General features: G+C 46.5%; 1 protein-coding gene across 3 annotated transcripts in view; it reads left to right on the top strand.

Annotated features, from left to right (window-relative positions):
- LARP4 (La ribonucleoprotein 4) overlaps positions 1–12,799 on the top strand; it is an 85,960-nt gene that overhangs the window by 10,357 nt on the left and 62,804 nt on the right. For all 3 annotated transcript variants that reach the window (XM_069758657.1, XM_069758660.1, XM_069758658.1), the window contains exon 2: positions 1,850–1,994. In XM_069758657.1, the coding sequence (XP_069614758.1) occupies positions 1,850–1,994 (145 nt within the window). The remainder of the gene's footprint in view (positions 1–1,849; positions 1,995–12,799) is intronic.

Genomic DNA, 12,799 nt, shown 5'->3' with positions numbered 1-12,799 from the left:
GTAGATGACTTGAAAATCTTGTTTGCCATAGGTTTGTGTTATCCCTTCCCTTTGCCGAACCTGTTTGTCCACATCCACTCGCTCCTACGCTTGTATTGAAATCTTACTGTCTTGTTCCTTGTGTGCTTGGTATTTACCATACAAGCAGCCATGTTTAGGAACGGCCAATGTTTGGCTACGTAACCTATGCTCCTGGAAACGGTGACATCCCTGTGATGAGCGCGTCTCGGGACTGGTGTTGCAGCATAGAAGGGTCTGTCTTCAGATGGATTTATTATTCCTGTCCCAACATAATGGAAAGGATTGCACTTATTTATTTTAAGATCCGGTGTGGTCTGGAGTTGCAGTGCATGGTCTTAATAGTGATTTCCCATCTAAAAAGTGATGTCATGGGCTGAAAGTCTGTGAGTTTAACACTTTAACTTTCAAGAATGTTTAAAACCGACATATAACCCTTTCTACTCTTGAGACCTATATTCATGCCATACGCTGGAGGACGTGGACCAAGCGCTTTCATTGCGCAGGTTCAGGAGCCATGTCCAACACATATCGTCACTGTCAAAAGTAAGAGGCACTCAACATAATACCATTATAATTAGTGATGAGTGAATATACTCGTTACTCGAGATTTCCCGAGTACGCTCGGGTGTCCTCCGAGTATTCTTTAGTGCTCGTAAATTTTAGTTTTTGTTGCCGCAGCTGAATGATTTACATCTGTTAGCCAGCATAAGTACATGTGGGGATTCCCTAGTAACCAGGCAACCCCCACATGTACTTATGCTGGCTAACAGATGTAAATCATTCAGCTGCGGCAACAAAAACTAAAATTTCCGAGCACTAAAGAATACTCGGAGGACACCCGAGCGTACTCGGGAAATCTCGAGTAACGAGTATATTCGCTCATCACTAATTATAAACTACGGTACTCATTTATCCTTCAAGAAAAAACATATTCCTTGGATTTCTCTATTGACAGATGAACAATGTGTGGCTTTTAGAGTATGGTGATGCTCAATATTTTGGAACCTACAAGTAACACACAGATCTCGGCTTCTTATTGCCACTCAGGGCATCATACATTGCGATAGAACTGTAAAGCTTTTGCAGCATTTTCAGGAAGGCGATGTAACATTATGAGAAGAGTAAAGTAACACAACCTCTGTCCGTCATCCCAGACGACCGGTCCACACTAGTGCAACAGTTCGCCAACATCTTGGAAATAGACTATGTCTACAAAAGGGTGATGCCCCCCACAATAAAAAAAAAAAAAGCTTCATAGAGGCATGGATTGAGTAAAAAGCAATGTTACTTTCGCCGGTGTGTAACCAGGGCAGGCAGCTCACGGGCTGGAAGACATGACATTACTGGACTTCGGTCACCAGTCGCCTGCGATTGGCTGAAGTGGGAACAGCTGGTCATCAGGGAAATATCCGATGATGCCGTGCTCCAGTCACCTGACCGCTGCAGTCAATCGCAGTTCTCACTGGTCTGAACATCATGGCTTCTGGTCCTGTCGCAGTTTTTGGGAATGGAATAATCATATCGATTCTTTAGTATGTTTTCAGAGAGAAAATCAAACTACATGCACCCATTGAGTCAATTATAATCCGTAAACCTCATACACACAAAGCATGGCAAGAAAGTAATTTCTTCCCTTTATTAATGCAGTTTCTGTGTCAGAAAACTTCACATGTTAAAACACTTGTATAAAATTTAAGGATGGTAAATGTTGATGAGCTAACTATATAGTGGACAATGGAAGTATGAAATTTGAATTATGTCTGTATCGGCATTCAAAGTTATAACCGTACATTTGTATAATTGTATTCTCCCCTCACCTTCTACCTAGGTGGCGTCTAAAGGAGCTGGTTTGAATCCTCATGCGAAAGTATGGCAGGAAATCCCACAAGGAAACACTGAAGGTTCTGAGACTGTCAATGGCACAGAAGAGTCTTGGGATGAGGCAGTGGCCACAACAGAAACACACATTGAAGGTTGGTTTATTTGCCATAAGCCATGTCTGCAAAAAAAAAAAGTTCTAACTTACCAATGTTTTCCTTTCTGTAAATGTACAACTTCTTTGGAGGTCTGCACACATCACTTGGATGTGGCAGTAAGAAATACTTGTAGGGGAGACGAGAAAGATGCGACAACGATGAATTGTATAAAAATATTAACTATTTGGGCTAATACACCACACAGTCTTCCATGGGTGATGTGATATTTATTGCTATTATATGATGTATTTCTTATGCTGCTTTCACACATCAGGTTTTTGGTTTCGGGCACAATCCGGCAATTTCAGGCACAATCTGGATCCGTTTTTTTCTGATGCCTTATCCGTTTTTTCCCCATAGAGTTGTATTACTGCCAGATTGTGCCTGAAGGACATGCGTTTCATCCGTTTTGTGCCGGATCCGTCCCTTCAGGCTTTTTTGCCGGATACAAAAAACGTCTCCTACAACGTTTTTTGTGTTCGGCGAAAAAGCCTGAAGGGACGTTTCCGGCAATAAACGCATGGAACTGATGTGTGAAAAAACATTTCCGGCGACCAAATCCGTTTTTATATATCTCCCTCTCCCTCTCCCTCTGTTTTTTCACTATTTTACACCGGATCCGTTTTTTTTAGCAAATTTGCCGGATTGTGCCTGAAACCAAAAACCTGATGTGTGAAAGCAGCCTTATGGCTTACATTGTTTGCTATATATAATTACACTTGAACCTTGATACTAATCCATGTTGCTTCCCCTCTGTACAGGCTTCTTTGTGAGTTTACCTTTGCTATTCTAAAACTTGGTATTGAAGTATATATTCTAATTGTGGACAAGCTGTATTGCCCATGGCACTTCACAGTCTACACCATGTTCCAAATTATTATGCAGATGACATTTTTCTCAGATTTTCCTAAATGGTCGGTGCAAATGAGTCAGTCTAATAAGTCATCACCCGTTAGAGTATACATCGAATTTTATTGAAGAAACCTCCCAATGATAACAGTATAATCTCCAAAATGAATAAAAACTCAAAATGCCCTGTTCCAAATTATTAGGCACAGTAGAATTTCTATACATTTGATATGTTTTAAAGAACTGAAAATGCTCATTTGTGGAATTTGCAGCATTAGGAGGTCACATTCACTGAACAAAAAAGCTATTTAACTCCAAAACATCCTAACAGGCCAAGTTACATGTTAACATAGGACCCCTTCTTTGATATCACCTTCACAATTCTTGCATTCTTGAGTTTTTGGAGAGTTTCTGCTTGTACGTCTTTGCATGAAGTCAGAATAGCCTCCCAGAGCTGCTTTTTTGATGTGAACTGCCTCCCACCCTCATAGATCTTGTGCTGGATAATACTCCAAAGGTTCTCTATAGGGTTGAGGTCCGGGGAAGATGGTGGCCACACCATGAGTTTATCTCCTTTTATGCCCATAGCAGCCAATGACTCCGGTATTATTTGCAGCATGAGATGGTGCATTGTCATGCATGAAGATGATTTTGCTCCTGAAGGCACGTTTCTGCTTTTAGACCATGGAAGAAAGTTGTCAGTCAGAAACGCTATTTACTTTACAGAGGTCATTTTCACATCTTCAGGAACCTTAAAGGGCCCCACCAGCTGTTTTCGCATGATTCCGGCCCAAAACATGATTTTTCCACCTCCTTGCTGACGTCGCATCCTTGTTGTGACTTGGTGGCCATCCACCAACCATCCACTACTCCATCCATCTGGACCATCCAGGGTTGCTCGACATTCATCAGTAAACAAGACTGTTTGAAAATTAGTCTTCGTGTATGTCTGGGCCCACTGCAACCATTTCTGCTCATGAACACTGTTTAGGGGTGGCCGAATAGTAGGTTTATGCACCACAGAAAGCCTTTGAAGGATCATACACCTTGAGGTTTGAGGGACTCCAGAGGCACCAGCAGCTTCAAATAACTGTTTGCTGCTTTGTAATGGTATTTTGGCAGCTGCTTTCTTAATCCAATGAATTTGTCTAGCAGAAACCTTCATTATGCCTTTATCTGCATGAACTGTCTGTGCTCTGTTTCAGTCACAAATCTCTTCACAGTATGATGATCACAAAGTTTTTGTGAAGTATCTAATTTTTTATACCTTGTCCAAGGCATTGCACTATTTAACGCTTTTCGGCAGCAGATAGATCCTTTTTATTTCTCATATTGCTTTGAAACCTTTGGCCTGCTTAATAATGTGGAACATCATTTTTAAGTAGTTTTCCTTTAATTAGAATCACCTGGAAAACTAATTATCACATGTGCTTAACCCTGCTGTTCTGTTGGTCAAAAATGACCGACTTTGAACTTCAATATTCTTTAAAATATTCAAGATGCGGCTCTGAAACCCGTGGCCGACCGACCCATCCTCATTTAAGTCAATCAACCACAAGTTTCAGAACCGCATCTTGAACACCCCAAAAAATACCAAAGTTCAAAATAGGTCTCCCCAGACCGAACAGAACAGCAGGGTTAAAGGTACCGTCACACTGAGCAACTTTGCAACGAGAACGACAACAATCTGACGTTGCAGCGTCCTGGATAGCGATCTCGTTGTGTTTGACACGCAGCAGCGATCTGGATCCCGCTGTTATATCGGTGGTTGGAGCTAGAAGTCCAGAACTTTATTTGGTCGTCAGGTTGGCGTGTATCGGCATGTTTGACATCAAAAGCAACGATGCCAGCAATGTTTCTCTGATCGCCCATGACGGCACCACGGAGAGAGGGGTTCCGCCCACCAAGGACAGGAAACCTACGGATAAAAAGGCGGTACCACTCTCCTGCATCAGTTGGTTTCCTGTCCTTGATGGGAGACCTACGGACTTACCAGTTCGACGTTGGATTTCCGGGGCCAACCAGTCCGACTCAGGCAGCTGGGGTCCCTCTGCCTCGGCTGGGGTGGTGACCCGAAGCACCACCGCTGGGGGCTAGTGGGCCTCTAGGGTGAGTGGGGGAGGTGACAAGGAGTTCGCGGTCACCACCCCAGGTAAGATGCAGCAGCGGCAACATCCAGGGGGGTCCCTCTGTGGTTGCGGGAGGTGCGGCGCGGCCCTCCCCTAGCACGCGTCAGCCTGCACACTGCACTGCCATCGGGCGTGCAGAGCCGCGCGGTAGGGTCTGCATAGGACCGGGGGTGCCGGTCAGCAGCGCCATATCTGCACTCTGGGCGGCCATCTTGAGAGTCCGGCGCATGCCCGGAGTTAAGCTGGTCTCGCGAGACGCTGGAGGAACCCGACTGCGCAGGCGTCGGCGTTTGGCGCTCCTCGCCGTTGTCTGGACGCCGCTGCGCAGGCGACGCTGATCTGACGCTTGTGCGTTCCAAAGGCGCCGCAGAAGCGTCTGCGCAGGCGCCGGCGTTCAACGCTCCTCGCCGTCGGCTGAGCGCTACTGCGCAGGCGCCGTGAAGAAAAAAAAAAAAAAAAGCGGCGGGAGCTTTAAAAGGGAGAATCTACTTCCTCCCAGTGGCTCTGCAGTAGATCGGCAAGAGCCTTAGGAGCGACTAGTTGTCGCAGCAGCAGCAGCGCAGCACGCGTTATTGACAGCAGACCAGCAGCAGTATGAGCGACCCGGCATCTCCCTTGCCTGAATCACCTCCACCTATAGCATCGCCGCAGCAGCAGCAAAAGAGGCGACAGCAGAAAGGTCACCAGGACACCAGCAAAGAACGCCAAAGGTCTCAACACAGCAAGGAGTCCAGCACGGCGTCGGGGAAAAAGCCAGAGGCAGAGAATCCCCAACCGGTATTTATGGGTCCTGGAGGTGGTAAGTTGATCTTCGTGAAAGTTAGAGACAGTAAGATTATTATTTGTCTCTTTTTAGGGGAGGAAAAGCGTAGGTAAAACAAAGCACAAAATTTGTGCCATCTGTAAAGAGGATCTTCCACCCGCATGGGAGAAGCAGCTATGTAATTCCTGCATACAGCAGACTGTATCCGAAAGCCTGCCCGGGTTTGCAACAGATCTTAAAAACCTGATTAAAGAACAGGTGGAAGACACCTTTAGATCCCTTCTAATAGGGGAAAAAAACGGAGAAGGACCAGACACAGGTCCCCGTCCCCAGTCTCTAAATCTGACAGCGATAGTGCAAGTTCAGTATCCTCCTCCTCCTCCTCCTCATCTTCATCATCCACTTCTTCCTCAGGAGGTCACAATTGTTTCCCGCTAGAGGACACAGATGGCCTCATAAAGGCAGTGAGGAGTACTATGGGATTAGTAGACTCTCACCCTAAAAAGTCAGCACAAGACATCATGTTTGGGGGCTAAGAACAAAAAAAGAGAAGAGCTTTCCCGCTTAATGAAGCAATTGCAGCGTTAATTAAGAAGGAATGGAAAAAACCCATGAAAAAGACTCTCCTAACTCCAAAAAGGAAATACCCCTTCGAGGATGAATCCTGCTCCTTTTGGGAAAAAGCCCCCAAATTAGATGTAGCAATAGCTAGAGCATCAAAGAAATTCGCTCTCCCGTTTGAGGACATGGGGGTCCTAAAAGACCCTATGGACAAGAAGGCGGACGCCTTCCTTCAAGGGCTCTTGGGAGTCAGCGGGAGGAGGCCTGAAACCGGCAGTGGCAGCAGCTTGCACATCCCGCTCCCTAATGATCTGGTTAAATCAACTAGAGCAGGGGTCCCCAACTCCAGTCCTCAAGGCCCACCAACATGTCATGTTTTCAGGATTTCCTTAGTCTTGCCCAGGTAATAATTGCATCACCTGTGCAATGCAAAGGAAATCCTGAAAACATGACCTGTTGGTGGGCCTTGAGGACTGGAGTTGGGGACCCCTGAACTAGAGGGTCAGTTAAAGGGGAAAACTTCCCGAGACTCGATGCTGAAGACATTACCTGTAATAAGGGGAGCTGCGGCTTTTCTGGCTGACGCCTCGGCAGACTCTATCAGATTAGCTGCCAGGTCAGCAGTGTTTGCCAATGCGGCCAGGCGTGCCCTCTGGCTTAAGAATTGGCCTGGCGATCTGCAAACAAAAACAAAACTGTGTACTATCCCCTGCGAAGGAGAGTTTTTGTTCGGTTCCACATTAGACGACATCTTGGAAAAAGCAGGGGACAAGAAAAAGTCCTTTCCCTCTCTAGGTCTCCCCTCTTACCGGAAGCCCTTTCGGAACAAGAGGTTTTTCCGCAAGAACCCTGGGAGAGGCCAGGGAAAGTGGGAGGATAAGAGGAACAAAAACAAGGGGTTCATCTTTAACAAAAACCCCAGCGATAACAAGAAACCTTCTCAATGAAGGTTCGCCCCAGGTGGGAGGGAGATTATCTCTTTCTCCCAGCCTGGAAAAAGATCACCTCCAGTCAATGGATTCTGAATATTATAGAATCAGGTCTGAGGCTGACATTTAAAAGACACCCCCGTCCCTCTTTTACGATGACATCTATAAGATCTTCGGCAGAAGAACAGCTGGCACTGGAAAACGAGGTCATCGGGTTAGTAAAAAAGGGAGTACTCCTGGAGGTTCCCCCACAAGAAAGAGGGCAAGGGTACTATTCCCCTCTATTCCTGAGGAAGAAACCAGACGGTTCCTTCAGGACCATTATAAATCTAAAAAAACTAAACGATTACCTGGAAGTTCAAGCATTCAAGATGGAAACGATAAAATCATCTATCAAGATGTTGTTTCCCCAATGCTTCATGGTGGTCCTGGACCTAAAGGACGCATATTATCACGTCCCAATACACAAGGATCACCAGAGATTCCTCAGGATGGCAGTTCACATCAGGGGAGTCATAAATCACTTCCAATTTTCAGCTCTACCATTTGGTCTTGCCATAGCCCCGAGGGTTTTCACAAAGCTGATAGCAGAGGTAATGGCTCACCTCAGAGAAGAAAATACCCTAATCGTTCCATATCTGGACGATTTCTTGGTGATAGGCTCCCCCCCGCAACATTGCGAGGATCAACTGGCAATAGTGATACACTCTTTAAAGAATCTGGGTTGGCTAATAAACATAGAAAAATCCAGACTAATGCCTTCGCAGGTCCAGGAGTACTTGGGTCTCACTCTAGACTCCAAAAAGATGGAATGTTGGCTCCCGGAGAACAAGATACAAAAACTAAAAAGTTTAGTATCGAGAACCCAATCTCTCCCCTCCATAACACTCCGTCAGGCCATGTCCCTCTTAAGGTACCTTCACACATAACGATATTGTTAACGATATCGTTGCTTTTTGTGACGTAGCAACGATATCGTTAATAAAATCGTTCTGTGTGACAGCGACCAACAATCAGGCCCCTGCTGTGAGATCGTTGGTCGCTGAAGAAAGTCCAGAACTTTATTTCGTCGCTGGACTCCTCCTGACATCGCTGGATCGGCGTGTGACACCGATCCAGCGATGTCTTCACTGGTAACCAGGGTAAACATCAGGTAACTAAGCGCAGGGCCGCGCTTAGTAACCCGATGTTTACCCTGGTTACCATCCTAAAAGTAAAAAAAAAACAAACAGTACATACTTACCTACAGCCGTCTGTCCTCCAGCGCTGTGCTCTGCTCTCCTTCTGTACTGGCTGTGAGCGTCGGTCAGCCGGAAAGCAGAGCGGTGACGTCACCGCTCTGCTTTCCGTCCGCTGTGCTCACACAGACTGTACAGGAGGAGTGCAGAGCACAGCGCTGGAGGACAGACAGCTGTAGGTAAGTATGTACTGTTTGTTTTTTTTACTTTTAGGATGGTAACCAGGGTAAACATCGGGTTACTAAGCGCGGCCCTGCGCTTAGTTACCCGATGTTTACCCTGGTTACCGGCATCGTTGGTCGCTGGAGAGCTGTCTGTGTGACAGCTCTCCAGCGACCAAACAGCGACGCTGCAGCGATCCGGATCGTTGTCGGTATCGCTGCAGCGTCGCTTAATGTGAAGGGGCCTTTAGGCTCTATGACCTCTTGCATCCCCGCAGTCCAGTGGGCCCAATTACATTCAAGAGATCTTCAATGGCAGATATTGTCGGAGCAAATCCATCTAGGAGGGCATTTAGACGGGCAGTTGACTCTATCTCCTCGCACCAGTCACTCCCTGACATGGTGGAAATCGCAGGAAAATCTTTCCCAGGGAGTCCCATGGGTAATTCAGATCTCGAAAGTCCTGACTACGGACGCAAGCCCTTCAGGGTGGGGGGCTCATCTGGGCGACCTTGTAACCCAGGGCATTTGGTCTCCATCTACAGTAAACAAATCCTCCAACATGAAGGAGCTCCTTGCAGTAAAATATGCCCTTCAGGAATCCTTGGGGGTCCTTCACTCTCACCATGTAAGAGTAATGTCGGACAATCGGGTGGTAGTATCTTACCTAAATCACCAGGGGGGTACCCGTTCCAAAAATCTAATGGAAGTGACCAAATCAATCCTGCAAATAGCCGAGAGCAACCTCTTATCCCTAACAAGCCTACACATAAGGGGAGTAGACAACTACAAAGCAGATTTCCTCAGCCGGTCCAGCCTAAAACAGGGGGAATGGGAACTAAATCAGGTGATATTCACCCAGATCACAGAAAGATGGGGTGTTCCCAAAATAGATCTCTTTGCGAGTCATCTAAACAAAAAAGTAACCTCCTTCTGCTCCCTATCTCCCCTGGGGAACCCAGTAGCTGTGGACGCTTTCCTAATTTGGGGTCACCTTCTGGTCTATGCCTTCCCTCCTCTTATTCTGATTCCAGCAGTGCTGAGGAAGATTCGGGAGGACGGGGCGCTGGTCATCTTAATTGCCCCGTTCTGGCCGAAGAGACCTTGGTTCTCATGGATGAGGAAGATGTCAATATCCGACCCTTGGGTATTGCCAGACCACCAGGATCTATTTTCGCAGGGCCCAGTCTGTCACCCTCGAGTCAAGAACTTGCACTTGACAGCTTGGCTTTTGAAAGGAAATTATTAGAAGCAGGGGGTTCTCTCCAGGGTTAATATCAACTCTGTTACAAAGTAGGAAGCCGGTTACAACAAAGCAATACGGCAAAGTAAGGAAGAAATTTCTGTCGTCTTCAGGTGAAAAAATAGGGAAAGAAATTCCCCTTGCTTCCATACTAGAATTCCTACAAAATGGGTTGGAGATGGGTTTAGCCACTAGCACCCTAAAAGTTCATGTGGCGGCATTGGGAGCTCTATTTAACTTTGACTTAGCTTCAAATAGGTGGGTCTCTAGATTCATCAGGGCGGCAGGAAGATCAAGGCCTCTTCCAGTAAAAGTAGTTCCTCAATGGGACTTAAACTTGGTCCTTAAAGCCCTGACTAGTCCGCCATTCGAACCATTACACGAATCTACAATAAAAAACCTGTCTCTCAAAACAGCTTTATTAGTCGCCCTTACTTCTGCCCGTAGGGTTAGCGATTTACAGGCTCTCTCAGTTAACCCTCCTTACACACAATTTCTAGAGGATAGGGTCATTTTAAAAACAGACCCAGCATATCTCCCGAAAGTGGCTTCTAAATTTCACAGGTCTCAAGAGATATCTCTCCCCTCCTTCTGTCCCAATCCTAAAAATAAGGAGGAACAAACACTACATACACTAGATGTAAGAAGATGTCTCTTACATTACCTAGAAGTCACTAGAGAGAGTAGGGAGGATTCCTCTCTGTTTGTGTGTTTCCAGGGTCCCCGGAAGGGGAAAAAAAGCATCTAAAGCCACCATAGCAAGATGGATCACGGACGCCATCAGTCTCTCATACTCGGCAAGTGGGATGTCCGTTCCCAGGGAGGTTAAGGCTCACTCAACAAGGGCAGTAGCGACTTCCTGGGCGGAGAAGGCCGGAGCTTCCATTGACCAGATATGTAGAGCTGCTACCTGGTCCTCACCATCCACATTCTATAGGCACTATAGATTGGACCTAATCTCCTCTTCAGACCTTACTTTTGGTAAAAGGGTTCTGGAGGTGGTGGTCCCTCCCTGAATGTACTATCTATGCAATTCTCTCCGTGGTGCCGTCATGGGCGATCAGAGAAAAATATAGTTCTTACCGATAACGGTATTTCTCTGAGCCCATGACGGCACCTGTACATTCCCTCCCTTCACTTGTGGGTGCTCACATCAAAATAGTGCCATAGTCTACTCATAGTTTTAAAGTCACGCGGTATCTAGTTATGATAAACAGTTAAAATTAACAAATGTTTAGTAGTCTCCCATCATTCTCTATGTAAAACAACTGATGCAGGAGAGTGGTACCGCCTTTTTATCCGTAGGTTTCCTATCCTTGGTGGGCGGATCCCCTCTCTCCGTGGTGCCGTCATGGGCTCAGAGAAATACCATTATCGGTAAGAACTATATTTTTTACATGGATCTAACAACCAGGGAGAACGATAAGTGAGTCGCCGTTACGTCACTGGATCGCTCCTGCATCGTTCTGGAGCTGCTGTGTTTGACGTCTCTACAGCGACCTAAACAGCGACGCTGCAGCGATCTAGTTTAGGTCGGATCGTTGTCTATATTGCTGGAGCGTCGCTTAGTGTAACTGTACCTTAAGATTGATTTCAGTGATCCATTGATCCCTGAGACACAATACCACCCATGAGTTTAATTGAAAAACAAAACAATTAAATCTTTGACACTTAAATCCAATTTGCATAATAATTTGGAAAACAGTGTATTGTCTCTGGGCTCTAAATTCATACAGAGCATTCATTGGTTTCCAGACTCCCTTCTGGCTCTGATGTAACCCACTGAGGAGGGATACTTACCGTATATACTCGAGTATAAGCCGACCCCCCCCCCCCCCCCCCCTAATTTTGCCACAAACAACTGGGAAAACTTATTGACTCGAGAATAAGCCTAGGCTGGAAAATGCAGCAGCTACTCGTAAATTTCAAAAATAAAAATAGATGCTCCATACCGTTCATTATTGCCCCATAGATGCTCCTTATACAACTGTGCTATATAGAATGCTCTATACCGTTCATTATGGCCCCATAGATGCTCCATATATAGCTGTGCCCCATATATATATTGCTCTGCACCGTTGATTATGGCCCCATAGATGCTCCTTATAAAGCTGTGCCATATAGATTGCTCTGCACCGTTGATTATGGCCCCATAGATGCTGCTTATAAAGCTGTGCCCCATATACGGTATATTGCTCTGCACCGTTCATTATTTCCCCATAGATGCTCCTTATAAAGCTGTGCCCCATATACATTGCTCTGCACCGTTCTTTATGGCCCCATAGATGCTCCTTATATAATGCTGTGCCATATATATATATGCTCTGCACCGTTGATTATGGCCTCATAGATGCTCCATATATAAAGCTGTGCCATATAGAATGCTGCTGCTGGTGCTGCCATAAAAAAAAATCACATACTCACCTCTCTTGCTCAGGACGCCGGCGCTTTCAATATTTACCTGCTCCTCGTGCGGCTCCGTCTCCAGCACTGACGCTCAGCAGAGGGCGTGCACTGACTACGTCACAGCGCCCTCTAACCTGAGCGTCACTGCTAGAGGACGCTGGAGACGGAGCTGCACCGGAGCGAGGAGCAGGTAAATATAGCGCAGCGCTGCGCTCCCCGTATACTTACCTGCTCCTGGCGCGGTCCCTGCAGTCCCTGGCTTCCCCGGCACTGCAGCTTCTTCCTGTAATTGAGCAGTCACAGTTACCGATCATTTACAGCAATGAATATGCGGCTCCTCCCCTATGGGACCATGTGACCGCTCAGTACAGGAAGAATCTGCAGCGACGGGGAAGCCAGGGACTGCAGGGACCGCGCCGCAGCAGGTGAGTATAACTACACAGCTCCCCCTCACCTGCCGACCCCCGGGTATATGACTCGAGTATAAGCCGAGAGGGGGACTTTCAGCCCAAAAAAGTGGGCT

The sequence above is a fragment of the Ranitomeya imitator genome, chromosome 3 (genome assembly GCF_032444005.1).
Source record: "Ranitomeya imitator isolate aRanImi1 chromosome 3, aRanImi1.pri, whole genome shotgun sequence".
NCBI classification, from domain to species: domain Eukaryota; kingdom Metazoa; phylum Chordata; class Amphibia; order Anura; family Dendrobatidae; genus Ranitomeya; species Ranitomeya imitator.
The sequence above is the reverse complement of the archived record's forward strand: the minus strand, read 5'-3'. Positions and strand labels throughout refer to the sequence as shown.